The following is an 18,691-nucleotide window of genomic DNA, read 5'->3' as shown; positions in this document are numbered from 1 at the left end:
AATTTGCTGCAAAGATTTTTTAACCTATTGAATTATTTCCCTTCTAACTGCATTGCTTTTGTTTGTGCAAAACCTTTTCAATTTTATATAATCAAAACCGTCCATTTTATCTCCTGTGATTGTCTTTATCTTTTGTTTAGCTAAGACTTCTTCTGTTATCCATAGTTACGCAAGGGATTTTCTTCCATTCTCTCTTTTTTTGTGACATGACTTTGGCTGTCTAGGTCATGTGTCCATTTGGAGCTTACTGTGGTGAGAATTAGGGTTTAAGATCGGAATGTAGAGAGCTATTGATTGTTTTTCCCAGACTGCTTTCCAGTTTTCCCTTTCTTGATTTTCAGTCTTGTATGTCCAACTTCAGACACTTCCTACTTGTGTGACCCTGGGAATGTCACTTTACCCTGTTGGCCTCAGTTTCCTCACCTGTCAAATGTGCTGGAAAAGGAAATGGCAAACCTCTCCAGTACCTTTGCCAAGAAAGCTCCATGGTGGGTCACAAAGAGTCAAACACAACTGAAATACAACTCAACAACAACCCTTATTAAAATCTGTTCTTTCTCCAACCTTCTCTGTGTCTGTTGAGGGCACTACCACCCTGCTGGTCTCCCTTGACTCTTGCCTCTTCCAGACCTCCTCTAGCCAATCAGTCACCAAGTCTGGTTGATTCTATTTCCCCAAGATCTCTCCAGTCCATCCTTTGTCCACACTCCCATGACCACCTTCCTTATTCAGCCTCTCATCACCTCCCAATGAACCATGGTACCAGCCACCTTCTCAGGGTCTCTTCTCTTCCTCCCTCACTCATCTGCCAAAATAATCTTCCTGTAGTAGAGCTCTGACCCTTCAGATGGTCCCCATGGCCTTTGAGATGAAATAGAAATTTCAGTCTTAGGGGCTGATATGGGACAATCCCTGGTCTCCAGCCCAAACCAGTCCAATAGGCTTTCACCAGCTCACGATTCAGCTGTGACCCAGCATTGGTGAAAGAATCAAGGAGCTGGAGAGTCTGCTTAAGGGCTCTCTTGGAAGAGTAAGCAGCCTCCAGGGGGCCTAAGTGTGCCCGGCAGCACTGCTTTGAGTCTCCATCTCTACTGCTGCCCCCCAGCCAGAGCTGCCTGAGTCCCCCACCAGTGTTACCTAATCCCCTGCCCCCCAGTCAGAGCTGCTGGGGCATATGGCCCCAGCACACACCTGTAGCTCAGGTGTGGAGGGAAGTGCAGAGTCACTCAGGCCTCAAACTTTCTAGGTGACTTTTTTTGCACAAAGAGCTGTCATGACACAAATTGGCCCTGCCCGGTGGACCTCCTTTGTCGTTTTACAAATACTAAGCAATAGTATTTCCCTAGCCTAAAACTCTTTCCCAATTTTCCCTTTTGGAAAGTGGGCAGAGCAAAAGCCAAGGGTTTTCTTGGGGAGGTAGATTAAAGGTGATAAGAACATTTGCTTTCCCCACCCCTAAAGGACCTACCCCCAAGTAGTATGTCTTCTTCCATTGAAGGGGAGGTACCCTCTCCACTTGGTGCCTCTATTTAGTATAGATTCTGATAACAATCTCAGGGAAGGTCCCTAATGATTCCTCCCAGAATGGTCCAGGAGGAAAGAGAAGGTGACTTGGTTGCTCAATTATTCTGAATGTTAACCCAGAACTGTTATTACTATCTTGGTTTTCTTCCTAGAGATTTCTAGAAATGTTACCTAAAAATATCCTGGGATGGAGACGTGTTGGGTGGGCATGGGGAAGTCGCCATTTTTGAAATCTCTACAATCCAGAAATGACTAAGAGACTGGCTTAAAGAAAATCATTTCTAGCAGACTGGTCCCCAAAAGCAGAGATGGAATGAATATTTTCTCTTTGGCATTTCACAACTTGTACAAGAAGAGAGGCTAAGAAAAGAAGTGGGACTGATTGCCTCTTGCTCTGGGTCTCTCTTCATTGCAGATAATGTTGTGATGGGGGCTGCCATAGAGGGCGCCAAGGTCTTGGCGGAGCACACTCGGTACCCTGTGTACATCCTGAATGGGGGCTACGAGCGTTTCTCCGCTTGCTATCATTTCTTCAGGACTCAGAAGATTTTCTCAATGCCTCAGGTAAGGCTGGAGGAGGGGGAGCTTTCCCCCAAAATTCTTAGCATCAGAGGTTTAGAATCTGAAGTCAGAAGATCTGGGCTTGAGTCTCCGTTCTGTTGCCTATGTGACCTGACTTCTCGGCCTCCTCCCCTACAAAGTGCAGGGACTGGATGAGGTGGACTCGGGTCCTTTCATCTCTCAGTCTATAAAGATCCTAGGGACCTTGTCATTTTACAGAGGAAACTGAGCTTCACAGAGTAGAAATGGTTTGATATGAGCCAAGACTAGAACCAGAGTCAGGGAATCCTGAGATTTGGAATGGAACGAGATCTTTATAAACAGAGGAGGCTCAGAGAAGTGACTTGGCCAAGGTCATGTCATAGCTGAGTGACCTGACACTAAGTCACTGGAATCCATTGCTTTCCCACCAGCTTGTGCTGCTTGCCTTAGGTCCTCGTGTTCCCTAGTTGGAGCCGTCTGACCCAGCTTTGATTTGAGAAAACTGTTATGAAAGAGTGAGGCTCTTTCCATAGCGATTGTTGGGGACCAGTGAAAGCTAGGTGTCTGTCACCACTCTGTCCTAAAGCTCTCACAGAAAGAAACAAAGGATCAATCTGTACAAACATAGTCATGGCTGTTAGAGGAGGGGTCTACAGCAGGGACTTAAGAGGGGGCACTCAGATGAGTGAGATGAGCCGGCCCCTGCTGACCACCAAGGACCCTTTATGAATAAACCTCCTTAAGTATTTGGAGGGACAGATAAGGAAGTAGGACACTCCCTGCTTGCCAGGAGATCACATTCTGATGGAGGAGACAACCCCCAGGCTTCAGCTGCAAGTGAGGTAGAAAAATCCCATGATTCTTAGGGTGCAGCAACAGGTCAGGTCGTGCACAGGTAAAATCCTATCCTTTCCTGATGCTGAACCATTGGTCCTTTGATGACAAGAACTTTCCTCTCTGGGTCCTCAGTGGCTGTGGCCACAACGCCTGCAGGGGTAGGTCCAGGCTGCATCTGCACAGGCGGTGCTTCCTAGGATGATGGCTGAGGGTGCCAAGCTGCAAGCATGGCTATTCTCCACTAAGGTCTGAGGGGGTCACAGTGCTGGGGGGGGGGGGGTTGGCTTGCTCAGCCCATGATGCCTCCTAGTGGCTTGTCTGTCCTGTGAGGGGCAGCTGGTGGGATCAGCTGGCTCCTTCTCCATAGGAGTTGCTGTGCATCTATTTATTTATCCATCTATCTGTGCATTTATTTAATCATTTACTTATTTATTAGTAAATGTATGTATATATTTGGTGTATTTATGACTGGGGCTTAATAGAGGGCACTTGAGACTGGGAATAGAGAGGGAAAAGAAGGGTCAATAAGGGCTGCATCCAGCCCCTAACTTGGAGCAGCAGTTGACAAATCCACCCCTAGGGCAGTAGCACCCAAACCCAACGGACAGCAGCCTCTGACACTTCCATAGAGGAACAGGTAGGGCATAGAGAGAATGTAACCAGGGTGTGGCCAAAGGGCTTCTGGCTGGTGTGCCCCTGTAGTCCTAAGAGGAGCTTATCCTGCAGGGGACAGCTAGGTGGCACAGTGGATAGAGTACCAGCCCTGGAGTCAGGAGGGCCTGAGTTCAAATCTGGCCTCAGACACTTGACACTTAGTAGTTGTGTGACCCTGGGCAAGTCACTTAACCCCAATTCTCACACACTCACACACTCACACACACACACACACACACACACACACACGAGCTTATCCCAGGATTTGGCAACGCCAAGTTTTCACCCTGTTGACACGTGGGAAAGCTGGGTCCTTTGCCATCCATGTCTCAGGAAAGCTCAGAGATCCCAAAGAGGATTAGGTTTCCCTAATATGTATTTGATTGTTTTTCTGCCTCTGATGTCATGGGTAGAAGTGTCAATTGGTAAGGCTGCATGGAATCCAGAGAAAGGAAGAGGCACCAATCAAGAGAAGAGGGCATACAAAGGGCTATAAAGCTATACATACCCTTTGACCCAGTAATATCACTATTGAGTCTTTTTCCCAAAGAGATCATAAAAAAGGGAAAAGGACCCACATGTACAAAAATGTCTATAGCTGCTCTTTTTGTGGTGGCAAGGATTTGGAAATTGAGGGGTTGCCCATCAATTGGGGAATGGCTGAACAAGTTGTGGTATATGAATGTAATGGAATACTATTGTGCTGTAAGAAATGATGAGCCAGCAGATTTCAGAAAAACCTGGAAGAACTGACACAAACTGATGCTGAGTGAGATGAGCAGAAACTGGAGAACACTGCACACAGTATCAACAACTTTGTGTGTTGATCAACTGTGAAAGACTTGACTCTTCTCAGCAATACAGTGGTCCAAGATAGTTCCAAAGGACCGCATGATGGAAAATGCTCTCCAAATCCAGAAAAAAAAGAACTATGCAATCTAGATGCAGATTGAACCATACTATTTCTATTTTTTTTGTTTTTCTTTTTTGAGGTTTTTCCTTTTTGCTCTGATTCTTCTTTCACAGCATGACTAATGCAGGGATATGTTTAATGTGATTGTATTTATAATCTATATCAGATTGCTTACTGTCTTGGGGAGGGGGGAGGGAGGGGAGGAAGAAAAATTTAAAACTAGGCATCTTTTAAAAACAAATGTTGAAAACTATTTCTACATGTAACTGGAAAATAATAAAATACTTTTATAAAAAAAAAAGAGAAGGGCATGGCTCAGGCCTTGTTGAAGAAAGAGAAGGCCACCAAAAGCTGATATTTTCTGGAATACAACACAGAAAAAAATAGCTCCCAAATGGGAACAACCTATCACCTACATCTCTACTAATTAGAGAATGACTGAATAAATTATAGCACATTAATGGATTATGATGCCATAAAAATGATAAATGTGGAGCAAACAAGGAAATCTTGGCAGAACCATATGAAGCATTGAAAAGCAAAGACCTATCAGAACAAAACTATGCACACTAACTATAGCTGTTCAAAGCAAAATAAATTTTAAAGAAATAAAGTAGAACTGTAGGCAGACCTGGAATAGGACATAAAACAAAAGCATTTGTGGCCTGTTTGTTGTTTGTTCATTCATTTGATTCTACTGACTTAAATGGATTTTATATAAGATTTTATTCCATCTTTTGGAAGGTTGCTTTCAAACAACCTTGTGGTTGTTTATTAAGTTTGTAACAAAACAAATTAAGGAACATGATGTACAATTTCCCAAATGTCATTCAGCCTCATCTCTTCTTCCTGTTTAATTGTGAGTCCATTCTGTTAGAATCATTTCAGCCTCATGTATAGAGAACTGCTCCTGGAGCCAGGCAGACCTGCTTTTATATCCCAATTTTGACACATAAATGGGCAAGTCACTTATCCTGTTGTGGGCAGCTCCCTAAGACTAAGTTCCAGAGAAGGTGCCTACCTACAGTGCTTTACTGGGGCACCTCCACCAGTGAAATCAGAGCTCTAGTACCTAGCCCAGAGCATCGTTCATTTGTAGAAGCTAAGTTACACACACACACACACACACACACACACACACACACACACACACACACACACACACACGTGCTTATGCATGTAAATGATATGCATATATGCATGTGAGTACGTGTAGACATATACAAACACATTAGGAGACTTGCTCTATGTGTGCATTTTGCATCCGCTTTGTTTTTCAAGTGTGGATGATTGAACTAAGCTCTTGCAATAGCGTCAGTTTTACCAGAGGTTTTGTGATATTAGCAGTCAGTCATCTACAAGTAGGAACATCTGAGAATCTCATAGTCGTCAAGGACTCGTTCTTTTATTTTGACTTTCTGCAGGGCATAGCCCTTAGATGACCATATGTTTCCCTGTTTTTCTCCTTGCATGAGGTCAGTATTCAGATCACTGAACATTATCTCCATAGTTACATCTGTCTTAGAGTCATATAGAATTATACCATATTCTTAGGACACACTTCAGTGAGAGATAACAGTGGTAACCACAACATGTCCTATAAGCAAGAGGAAGTCCTTTAGCATCTGGACACAAACTAGGGAAGCAGTGAAGAATGATGGAAAGATAAAGGCTTCAGAGTCAGAGGGCCAGAGTTCAAGTCTTGACACTGCTATTTCCTTCCTTCCTTGCTATGTGACCTTGACCAAGTCATGCAAATCCTCTGTTCTTTGTAAAATGAGGGGGTTGTCCTCGCTGGCTTCAAAAGGCCTGTGCAGCTCTAAAGCTTTAATTTCCTGCTGACAACAGTCACACAGGATGAGCAGGCATGGAGAGCTTGTAACCTCTGGAGGTGGACAGAGCATGGGTCCTCATGGGATTCAAAATTCACCAAAGTATTAGACAAACTTAATTGGAATCTTTAAGCTGCAAGTTGACTGCTAGCACCAAGGGCTGTCAGCATCGAGGAGCAAGAGCTCTCTAACATCAACCGTGTTTTGTGTCTGGTGGTGTCTCAGATTTGACAAGCTGTACCAGTGAGTCGCTGTTCCTTAACAGTTGGCTCAGACTGCCACGGTAGTTGGGGCATCCATGATGTCTCTATCCGTCATGTTTTAGAGTGAGAAGCAGGCCTTTGATTTTTCTGCAGCTCTGCAATAGGTGTGGGGGCTGGTGGCCTCAGGCCACTTTGGGGTATGGTAGTGGTCTGAGCTTTGAAGCATTGGCAATCTCAGAGCCTGGCTAACCCAATACCCTTCTGTTACAGATGAAGAAACTGAGCAAAATGGCTCCATAGCGAGCCTTCCCTGTACACACATGTTTTGGCCCACTCATTGATTCATTAAGACACATTTACTAGGAGCCACACTCTGTGGCCTGGGCAAGTTACTGGACTTCTTGGAGCCTGTAAAAGGAGAGGGCTGACCTAGATTGAGATTTCTTAACCTAGGGTTGACAGACACCGCCCCCCAAGAGATCCATGAATAGATGTGAAGGGTTCTGTGAAATGACATTGGGGAAAATGGCATCTTTTTTTTTTACTCGCATTTCCTTTAATGACATAAAACCATTAATTATTCTGAGAAGTTTTGTCTGTAGGCTTCCCCAGACTGTCCAAGGGACCTAGGACCCCCAAAAGAGCTTAAGAGTCCTGACCTAGGTGGTCTCCAGGGCTCCTTCTGCCTCAACGATTCTCTTCTATGAACTGAAGTGGCATGTTGCCTTTTCTAGGGAGAGTCTATTCTGTCCCTACTGTCAAACTTTGAAAAGGGCACTTAATTCCTAGAGTCCCTTTACTGGGTTAAGGGGCTTCCCTTGCCCTCATGCCTACTGAGGAGGCTTGTGTTCTAAAAATGTGCTGGATCCGATATCCTCTGGAATAGTAGGGGCAGAGCTTCTGCCTCTGTCCAGGGCAACCAGCTGTGCCTATGACTGGCCATTCACCTCCTCCCTGGCTAGATCCCCGTGGGTCCCGGCCCATCCTAAACCCTGAGCTGTTGGATGACATGAAGACAAAGGAGACTAGATTTTAGCAGGGCCCAACAGCTCCCCTCCCCCAGCTGCTCTTGCGGCTGGTCGAGCCTGCAGCCATGGCCACAGAAGCCCACGTTGGGATGGGCACACCAGAGGACACCCTCCTACCACTCTCACACTCCCTGAATCTACAGGCTGATGGTGTATGATCCGCTGTGTGCAGGGACTCATGACTCTCCTGCCAGCCCTCCAGGGATGCACCGTTTGCCCTTTCTCCTATCTCTGCTAGTCAGCTCTGCTCCTTCCCCACTGCTGAAGGCGCCTTGGGTCTTGCTGCTTGGGGATTATCTTCCTGGATCTTGCCCTCTGACCTACAGAAATAGCTCCAATGACTTGGTTGCCGCACTCACTGACTGCTGTGCCCAGACCCACCCTCTCTGGAGTTTACTTCTTCAGTCACAAACTTCCAAAGACAGTGATAGGGATCAGCCAGAGGCCGCTGCCAGCTCCCTTCTATCCCCCTGTGAAGTCAGAGTCCCCAGGCCCCTCAGACCCAGCAGAAGACCACTCAACTTGGAAAGTTACAGGCCCTTGGGGTCATCTTGGGGATCTGTGACCTTGGCCAAGTCATTTAACCCCTTTGGGCCTCAGTTTCCTCATCTCAGAAATGAGGGGTTTGTACAAGATTGCTCTAGATCTACCTCTGATCCTAAGAGGCACTTTTTGTTCTCTTATCGACATGGAAACAACTGGTTTTTTGTTTGTTTGTTTTTTTACCAGATAACAAAGGGGAAAGGTAACCAAAAACAAAATGGGTATGCGTTCAGATAAGTAATTGTCCTCCCCAGCAGCATTTGTGATACTTCAAAAGCCAGCAGTAATCTGAACTCTAGCCTTCCTTGCTGGCCCCAAGTGAATTCCATTGTTGTACGCTTTTTCTCTTAAGAGTACTCCTTCCATTCCCCAATAGGTGAATGGGCAAATGATAGGAACAAACAATTCTCAAAAGAAGAATTGCATAGGATTCAGGACCACATGAAAAAAAAATGCTCCAAATCACTAATGATAAAAGAAATGCAGATCAAGACAGCCCTGAGGCTTCACCTCACACCCTGCAAATGACAAAAATGACAAAAGAGTCTAACAGTCAACGTGGGGGAGAGGAAGATAGGCACACTAATACATTGTTGGTAGAGGTGTGAAATGGCATAACCAAAAGTGACTCAAATGTTCATACCCCTTGAATGGTATTTTAATTGATTCCCAGTCACACGTAAAGATAGTTTTCAACATTCATTTTTTTTTTTTTTTGGTGAGGCAATTGGGGTTAAGTGACTTGCCCAGGGTCACACAACTAGTTAAGTATCAAGTGTTTGAGGCCGAATTTGAACTCGGTCCTGACTCCAGGGCCGGTGCTCTATCCACTGTGCCACCTAGCTGCCCCCATTTTTATAAGATTTTGTGTTCCAAATTTTTCTCCTTCCCTCCCTCCTCCCCCAGATGGCTCCCATTACTGCTCTGTGGCTTTCCATGTGTCTCTGAGTGTCCCCTTCCAGGCACAAGCACTGATAGGAGAGGAAACACCCCTGCCTGTGCAGACGCAACACCCAGTCCTAAAGAGGGTCCTTCTGTTGAGATGCATAAAAACAGAAAGGCTGCTCTCGGGTTCATCCGCAAGCCAACCCTTTCCTTCTCCCTCTACAGGAACTGGACGCATTTCAGCCATACCCAATAGAGATAGTGCCCGGACAGGTCTACTTGGGAACTTCCTGGCAGGCCTCCAATTCTCAAATGCATAAGCACTTAAAAGTCAAAGCCCACGTCAACGTCTGCTTGGAAACAACACCCTTGTAAGTAACGCAGGACTCCTGTGAGTTTTGTAGGAAGCTGAGTAGGGTCTTTTAATTTGTAACCTGCTTAATGGCATATGCACGTGTCCCTAGAATTCTGGCATCTTAGAATGCTGGGGCCTTCTTGAGTTATCCAGCACAACTTCCATCCCCAATGCAGGACGTTGAGGTCAACCGAAGAGGCATCACTCAATAGACATTGATTGTTTGATTGACAGTTTATTAGTTAATTGAAGCATGAGTCTGACAATAAGGCTAACTGCTTTCTAACAGCATTTTACCAATGCCGAGTATCCGTGGAACTGATGGATGTCCATTTATGCATGCCTCTATTTTCTATCCCCTGTCTAGATTAAAAAAAAAAAAGAAAATTGGTCAATTTGTTGAGCAATTCTTTCAATCTAATTTTCTAAATTCCTTCTCTTACTAAGAAGACCCAGGAGAGCTGTACTCAAACTATAATCGAGAGATCAACTTCAGTGAGCACGTATGTTCATGTCTTTTCAAAAGCTGCAATTTTGTCCTTAAACTTGTCCTCCCTGGGATTTGAAGCACTGGACAATTCTCTCAGTTGGTATTACCTCTAATTATAATAGCCCAGGGAAACACTTTCATCCAATTAATGGTACTTTTGTTGTTATCAAGAGAGCTTCAAGGCAGGTGTGGGTTTCATTTTTTTCACTCTCCATTGGCATGTTTGAAATGTTACACCTGTCTCTCAGTGAGATGCTGACTCTAGTGTCATTTTATAAGAGCAATTTTGATAGATCCGATTTAACAGTAGGAAGCAGAGTCATTAGTTGGAAACCTTTGCCCCTCTAGTTAAGGCATCATATCCTTCTAAAAATGGCTATCTCACCTGACATTATTAGAAAAGGAGGTATGCTGCTTAAATGAACTTTCCAAATGAATGAATCTTACCTCATTAAGTATATAATCTTTTTTTTTAATTTGAAAATCATTTCTGGAGGGCATCTTTAAAAGTGGAAATCTGTATTTCTTTGCCTTCAAAACAAAGCTAAATACAGGGTGTCCCAAAAGTCTTAGTGTGGTTTTAAGCTTATTAAAACTAAAGAAGGAAGAAAAGGAAGGAAGGAAGGAAGGAAGGAAGGAAGGAAGGAAGGAAGGAAGGAAGAGAAGGGAGGGAGGAAGGAAGGGAGGGAGGGAGGAAGGAAGGAAGGAAGGAAGGAAGGAAGGAAGGAAGGAAGGAAGGAAGGAAGGAAGGAAGGAAGAGAAGGGAGGGAGGAAGGAAGGGAGGGAGGGAGGAAGGAAGGAAGGAAGGAAGGAAGGAAGGAAGGAAGGAAGGAAGGAAGGAAGGAAGGAAGGAAGGAAGAGAAGGGAGGGAGGAAGGAAGGAAGGAAGGAAGGAAGGAAGGAAGGAAGGAAGGAAGGAAGGAAGGAAGGAAGGAAGGAAGGAAGGAAGGAAGGAAGGAAGGAAGGAAGAGAAGGGAGGGAGGGAGGAAGGAAGGAAGGAAGGAAGGAAGGAAGGAAGGAAGGAAGGAAGGAAGGAAGGAAGGAAGGAAGGAAGAGAAGGGAGGGAGGAAGGAAGGAAGGGAGGGAGGGAGGAAGGGAGGGAGGGAGGGAGGGAGGAAGGAAGGAAGGAAGGAAGGAAGGAAGGAAGGAAGGAAGGAAGGAAGGAAGGAAGGAAGGAAGAGAAGGGAGGGAGGAAGGAAGGAAGGAAGGAAGGAAGGAAGGAAGGAAGGAAGGAAGGAAGGAAGGAAGGAAGGAAGGAAGAGAAGGGAGGGAGGAAGGAAGGAAGGAAGGAAGGAAGGAAGGAAGGAAGGAAGGAAGGAAGGAAGGAAGAGAAGGGAGGGAGGAAGGAAGGAAGGAAGGAAGGAAGGAAGGAAGGAAGGAAGGAAGAGAAGGGAGGAAGGAAGGAAGGAAGGAAGGAAGGAAGGAAGGAAGGAAGGAAGAGAAGGGAGGAAGGAAGGAAGGAAGGAAGGAAGGAAGGAAGGAAGGAAGGAAGGAAGGAAGGAAGGAAGAGAAGGGAGGGAGGAAGGAAGGAAGGAAGGAAGGAAGGAAGGAAGGAAGGAAGGAAGGAAGGAAGGAAGGAAGGAAGGAAGGAAGGAAGGAAGGAAGGAAGGAAGAGAAGGGAGGGAGGAAGGAAGGAAGGAAGGAAGGAAGGAAGGAAGGAAGGAAGGAAGAGAAGGGAGGGAGGAAGGAAGGAAGGAAGGAAGGAAGGAAGGAAGGAAGGAAGGAAGGAAGGAAGGAAGGAAGGAAGGAAGGAAGGAAGAGAAGGGAGGAAGGAAGGAAGGAAGGAAGGAAGGAAGGAAGGAAGGAAGGAAGGAAGGAAGGAAGAGAAGGGAGGAAGGAAGGAAGGAAGGAAGGAAGGAAGGAAGGAAGGAAGGAAGGAAGGAAGGAAGGAAGGAAGGAAGGAAGGAAGGAAGGAAGGAAGAGAAGGGAGGGAGGAAGGAAGGAAGGAAGGAAGGAAGGAAGGAAGGAAGGAAGGAAGGAAGGAAGGAAGGAAGGAAGGAAGGAAGGAAGGAAGGAAGGAAGGAAGGAAGAGAAGGGAGGGAGGAAGGAAGGAAGGGAGGAAGGAAGGAAGGAAGGAAGGAAGGAAGGAAGGAAGGAAGGAAGGAAGGAAGGAAGAGAAGGGAGGGAGGAAGTCAGCTTCTTAGAGCTGAAAACTGCATTAAGACTTTTGGGACACCTGGTATCACTTAGCCTTTCCATGTTGACTCAAGTCTATCAAAAGCTTAGTCATTTGAGCACCAGTAGAGCTCATGGTGGTGTCAGGAGTGAGCAAGACATGCTAGGTAGCTTGTGGCTATACTAAAAGGTCCCAGACACCCATGACTTTTCAGTTCTTGTCTGCTTTTTGTAGGGTTTTTAGGTCCTTTCTTTCACAGTCTTCTGTCCCTTAAGGCCACCAGTGGTTTGCACCCCCTCCTCTCAGTGCCTCCTTGCTGATTCGGACCCCTGGCCCCATACCTTCCAGTCAAAATTCCATCCATTTTTTAAGACCCAACCCACATTTTACCTTCCCCATGAACAGTAGGAAGAGACCATAAGCCTCTCTATCTATAGATACAGTGGCTCTCGGCTGAGCTGAATCCTCCCCTACCCCACACTGGGCATGATCAGCCCTCTCCTGGATCCCTGTCATCCTTTGTTCACACATGTTTAGATCACACTGTATTCTGCTGGCAGTGGTTTGGGTATCTCTCTTACTCCCTCTCCCCTCAACTAGACTGTGAGTTCCTGGGTCTTATTGGCATTGGCACCCCACCTCCTTCTGTAAGTCGTTCCTTGTACATAGTAGGTGCTTAATAAATAAGTGATGAATGAAGGGTGAATTGTTATTTTTCCAGCACAACAAACATTTATCAAGTGCTTACTGTGTGTCAGTCACTGTGCTAGACACCGAGAATACAGGGAGAAAAGTAGGTGAGCATACACAAAGGATAAAAGAATTTTGGAGCTAAAGAAGAAATTAAAACTGAGGTCCAGCTTGGCAAAGAAACCTTGTGAAGGCCTCCATGCAGTTAGGTAGGGCAGAGAGGGGACTGGGGTCTCCGGGTCTCCTTCCTCTGTCCCCAGCCATTTCCACTTGTTCATGCTGACACAAGAGTGTTCCGGAGGTGTTCAGGAGGAGCAGCACCTCTGGTGTGAGAGCTTCCAAGCCCTTTGCAGGGCTGCTCATCCATCTGCCACCCAATTCTCACCCGTGGCTTTAAGAAGCTGTAGCACATGGGGCAACTAGGGGGTGCAGTGGATAAAGCACCAGCCCTGGATTCAGGAGGACCTAAGTTCAAATCCAGCCTCAGACACTGGACGCTTACTAGCTGTGTGACCCTGGGCAAGTCACTTAACCCTCATTGCCCTGCCCCCCTCCAAAAGAAATAAGATAAGTTAAAAAAACAAAAGCTGTAGCACATGCAGCGGCCACACACTGGTAAACTGTCTCTACAGATGGGCTAAAGCAGGTTGAGGGGAACTAAAAGGCCTCAAACTTATGGGTGACTTAGAGATATGTCTACCCCAGGCAAGTGAAGACATCCCCAAGTGGATGGACAGTTCATTCCAGTGGCCACGAAGGCAGCTGAAGCAGGTGCTATGGGGTGCTTGGAGCTTGGTCTGGCATTGAAGATGCCAGCCCAGGCCACTGCTAACTGTCTAGACTTTTGTCCTGCCACTGGACCGCAGTGACTCTGGAAGAGAGAGTGAGGCTGACGACTTTGTGCCAATCTGCCTCCCTTAAATCTCGTTCACTTACAAGTCAAGATAGCACCCCACGGTGTCACTGGTCCTCTTTGAAGGTAAAGATGAATAACAACAACACAAGAGCAAACACAGCTTTCTTTGGGATCCTCACGGAAGTAAATGTGAGATAACAGCTTCTGAAGCCTGGCAAAATGCCCTCACTCCTGGAGAGCCCTCGTCCTTGCCGACGCACTTGGTCATTCTGACTTTCATGTGCTCCTCTGTAGCTGCCGCCTCCTCCTTCCCTCTGTCACTCTTCCTTAACTTCTTACTTTCTCTTCCTCTCCCTTCTTTGCCTGTGTTTTTCTCTTTCTCTGTCTCTCTCTTTCCTTCCTTCCTTCCTTCCTTCCTTCCTTCCTTCCTTCCTTCCTTCCTTCCTTCCTTCCTTCCTTCCTTCCTTCCTTCCTTCCTCCCTCCCTCCCTGCCTGCCTCCCTGCCTCCCTGCCTTCCTGCCTCCCTGCCTTCCTGCCTTCCTTTCTTTTTCATTCTCTCTTTCTTCTTTCTTCCTCAGTTTTATTGATGTCCTTTCATGGATCTAGAGCTGGAAAAGCTCTAAGAGGTCATTTAAGTCCAACCCCCTGCCTCCACCACTTATTTTATAGATGAAGAGACTGAAGGCCACAGAATCTCAATGATTTGCCTAAGGTCACACAGGGGGTAAGCAGCAGAGCTAGAATCTCAGTCCAGGATTCTTTCCACTTTGTTATAATGCTTCCCTGATGTTTTTGTATCATAGACACTTTGGGCTCTAATCCTTTCCCTAACTTAACCTTAGCATTGAAACTCTTGTAATAAAAGAACAAGTGAAACCAACTGGTTGAGGCAATGACCATGTCTGACAGTTGAGTGTTGCAATCTGCCCAAGTGGTCCCCCACAACTCTCCTGGGAGGTCACCAGAATGTTTTCAATCATCATAATTACTCAGGGTTCAACTCTCTTCCACTGTTCTTCACAATCACATGATTTTAGACCATATATATATATATATGGTCTAAAATCATGTGATTGTGATATATGTGATATATGTGATATATATATGTGTGTATATATATATATATATGACTCTCCTTGGCTCTGCTTACTTCATTCTGCCTAAATTCACAGAAGGTTCTTAAATTTCTCTTTGTTCAATCATTTTCAGTTGTGTCCAATTCTTTGTGGCTCTATTTGGGGTTTTCTAGGCAAAGATGCTGGAGTGGTTTGCCATTTCCTTCTCCAGCTCATTTGACAGATAGTAGACTGAGGCAAACAGGGTTAAATGACTTACCCAGGATCACACAGGAAGTGTCTGAGGCCAGATTTGAACTCAGGAAGATGAGTCTTCTTAACTCCAGGCCCAGTACTCTATCCACTGAGTCACCTAACTACCAAAGGTTCTCTAATTTTATCTTTTCATCATTTCATAGGACACAATTATATTCTCTTACATTCATATACCACAATTTGCTCAGCCCTTCCCTAACCCACATGCAAAAATGTAAAATAACTTCATGCACCCTTAAAAAAAAAACCTTGAGCACAGCTAACATGGCAATCTGCTAAGAGTGGGGAAGCTCATCTTTCATTGCATTCGAATCATCTTAATTTAGTCTAATATTCCTCAAAGAGCTAAAATACGTAGAAGATTATTCAGCATTAACATTTACTAGCTCTTCCTCTTGATACATCGAGTCGCCATGTGACTTTAGTGATAATCTCTATAAAGAGAATTCCCGGACAGGTCTAGTTACTGCCCCCAGCCCTGGCTTCTCTCTCAAGCTGAAGTCACATGTCACTAGCTGCCTCCTGGGCATCTCAGACTGGATGGCCCTGAGGCACCTCAAATTCAGGATGTCCAAGATGGATGATCCTTCCTCCCTGCCCAGGCCCCTACCCCTTCCACACTTTCCTGCCTCTTGTCTCCCTCCTTAGAATGGGAGTCCCTTGAAGGGAAGGACTGCTTTTTGCTTTTCTTCGGATCCCCAGGGTTCAGCACACAGTAGGTGTTTAATAAGTGCTGGTTGGCTATTACCCAAGTAGCCGACGAACCCCAGTTCGTGGCTCCTGCACACGTTTGGCCCTTTGCTGCTTCCATATCCTTGCTCCTGCTGTCTGATCTCTGTCTGGAATATAGTCCTTTCCATCACCTTCTTCTTGCCTTCTGATGCCACCTCCACCATGAAGCCTTCCGGACTGGGAGTCAGGAACACCTGGGTTCACATCCCACTTCTGACAGTAGCTGTGTAATCCCAGACAAGGTACTTAACTTTTCACAGACTTGGTTGGAGTGACCTGCCCCCATCACACTAGTAATAAGAAGCAGTCAGGATTTGAACTCAGGTCTTCTGAAGCCAGGTCCGGTGCAGTTTTCACATAAATGTTTGCTGAACTGAACTGCCTGTTTTGGGGAAATGTCCTTATCCCGAAATTGCCGTGTTTGTGATTGGCTGTGACCAAAGAGGAGAGGTTAGAACATATAAAGGCTGTTCTTTGGATTGTGCTGAGGCCCTGTCCTGGAAGCCACTGTGGTGTGTGCTAGAGTGTTGGCAAAGTTCCACTGTCCCCCTCCATCCTGAATAGGGGGGCTGCCCCCTGCCCCAGTGCAGCCCCAGCCACGGAAGACCCTGAAAAGAAAGTTCTCCTGCCAACATCCTTGGCTCTGTCAGATCGTCCAGCATCAGAAACAGATAACAATTTTGTGAGTGGGAATGACATGCAAGATGAGTTTGTACATTAGCTTTACCTCCCCTCTCTCCTCCAGCCAAAGTAGATTCTTTACTAACAGATTTCTGAACCTTACAGTCTAGCCATCAGATGACCTGATTAGGTCAAGTGTGTTTCTGTGATGAGGGCAGCAGGCCTGCTCTGTGGCTGCTCTCCCCATCTGTGCCGCCTCACACTCAGCCTGAGGACTTCTTGGAAAGAGGTCTCCCTCCTCTCGCTTCCTGATTTCCACTCCCTAGAGTGGTCTATCTCAAGCCATACAGTGTGAAGCCGGGCCTCGGAATGAGCAGCTGGGACATCCCGCATTAGGCAGGCTGACTCTGTGCCAAGTGAAATCAGGGCCCTCCACAGAAACATGGCCTTGGAAACAGTGCCTCTGCCCCCCCCCATTCACATTGGCACTGAAGAAGAAGGAGAAGCTCTTTGCTCTTTCCTAGCTGTGTGTCCTTGGTCAAGTCACTTCACTTCTCAGCTCTGCAGATCCTCATCTGTAAAATGAGGAAGTTGGACTCGAGAGCTTCAAAGGTCCCTCCCAGCTCTAACTCCATGATCTTATGAGCAAGAGGAATCCTTCAAACTTGCCACAAAACTGTAAAATGGCCTCGTCCGACTGAATAGGACTTCTGAGTTATCCCGTCTTCCTTGGCTGTATTTAATCAGTGTTTTTCTCATATCCACAATAAGTATTTAGGGAGCAATCACCATAGGCTTAGCCCACAACCTAGTAATGATTCAGGCCAGTGGATAAAATGATGGACCCGGAGTCAGGAAGACCCATGTTCAAATCTGGCCTTTCCAGTTCTGGGACAGCTAAGTCACTTCATCCTCAGAGGAGCTAACTTGAACCCCCCATCCCAGAATTCTGTTGCTCAGCCCCAGAGAAAGAGACTGTTCCTTTTGTACTTGAGAAAGTAACTTGGGAGGGACTAAGGGTTTCACAGATGTTAAGACCTATGGAAGAAGGAGCTCTGTAAAGTTCAGCCCTAGTTCGCAGACTTTTGTTCCCGGAAAGAACCTAGACTCAGGATGAGGTGAAGTAGCAAAGCTCTCCCTCAGGGTAGTTGTGATCAGACAGTGGAAGGTGTCTGTGTGATGTCAGAAGTTCACTTTAATGGTACCTTTGACAGAGTGAAAATGGTTAGCTCAGGGTTCCTTCCACAGATGGTGTGGTTTGTATCTCTAGCAACTAAACCATATTCCCACAGCCTCTGCCCCCAATCTCTTCATCATTAGAGACACTGGATGAACATTTGTCAGGGATGTTGTAGAGGGAAATCTTGTTTCAGTTATAGGTTGGTCTAAATCAAAGGTTCCAGGGGACCCAGAGCCCATGGGTCCTCAGCCCTCCAGTGGCCTGGGGACAGATTTCAGGGGGTCTGTGTAAAACATGGAGGGGGGGGAATGACACCTTTATTTTCAATGAACTCTGTCTGAAATTTAGCATTTCCTTAAGTTATTTAAAAACCTTATCCTGGGGAGTCCGTCAGCTTCACTAGACTGCCCGGTGTGGCCCAAACAGAAGAAAAGCTTAGGAGCTTCCGGATTGGCCGGACCTTTAAGTTCTCATCCAACTCTTCAGATTCTTTCCTGATCAAACCCCCACCGAAGGATGAGCTCTCTCCTCAGGTTTCTCCAGAGCACTTTGCATGATCTCATTGGCCAGTCACTCCCTAGACCTGTCAGCCAACAAATATTCATCAACCACTACTATATGCCACACTCTATGCTAGGCATCAGGGAGGCGGAGATAGAAGTGAAAGATTTGGTCCTCAAGGACCTTACATTCTTTGGAAGGAAAACGTAGATAAGACTATGATGTGGGCCTTGAAGGATGAGAAAGGAAGGAGAGAGGTACACTGCAGGCAGGCTAGCGTCCAGTATGAGAAAAGACAGGGGGCTGAGGACGTGCCTTGTGGGTGCAAAACCCCACAAGAATGGCTGGCACCGGGGCAGCTAGGTGGCGCAGTGGATAAAGCACCGGCCCTGGATTCAGGAGGACCTGAGTTCAAATCCGGCCTCAGACACTTGAAACTAGCTGAGTGACCCTGGGCAAGTCACTTAATCCTCATTGCCCCGCAAAAAAAAAAAAAAAAAAAAAAAAAAAAAAAAAAAAAAGAGTGGCTGGCACCAAACATGAGTGCGGCCTATAGGTGCTACCATTTTTCATTGTATCCCTTTTTGACCCTTCCAAGGAGATCCCATATTAGAAGTGCAGCCTGGATTCAGACTAGTAGGGTACACAGCACGGCTGAGGGTCAGTGAGGGGACCATTAGGCCAGGGGAAAAGCAGCACATCACTCTTCTCCCCAAGACCCACTTTCATCATGCCCTTTCTACCCTGGTCCTTCCTAGTGACCTGACCTGAAAATTACCAGATTCTTTTAAAGGGTATATTCTGAAGCATCCCTCCCCTATCCCATAGCTTCCCCTTGGCAGCCATCCTTGAGTCTAA

The 18,691-nt window shown here is 46.2% G+C and overlaps 1 protein-coding gene across 1 annotated transcript in view; it reads left to right on the top strand.

Annotated features, from left to right (window-relative positions):
- The window catches only part of STYXL1 (serine/threonine/tyrosine interacting like 1), a 68,358-nt gene that overhangs the window by 13,798 nt on the left and 35,869 nt on the right, over positions 1-18,691 (top strand). Inside the window, exons 5-6 of the mRNA XM_044004877.1 lie at positions 1,940-2,088; positions 9,188-9,333. Coding sequence (XP_043860812.1) covers positions 1,940-2,088; positions 9,188-9,333 — 295 coding nt within the window. The remainder of the gene's footprint in view (positions 1-1,939; positions 2,089-9,187; positions 9,334-18,691) is intronic.

This window comes from Dromiciops gliroides, chromosome 4, assembly GCF_019393635.1.
Source record: "Dromiciops gliroides isolate mDroGli1 chromosome 4, mDroGli1.pri, whole genome shotgun sequence".
Taxonomy (NCBI): Eukaryota; Metazoa; Chordata; class Mammalia; order Microbiotheria; family Microbiotheriidae; genus Dromiciops; species Dromiciops gliroides.
The sequence above is the reverse complement of the archived record's forward strand: the minus strand, read 5'-3'. Positions and strand labels throughout refer to the sequence as shown.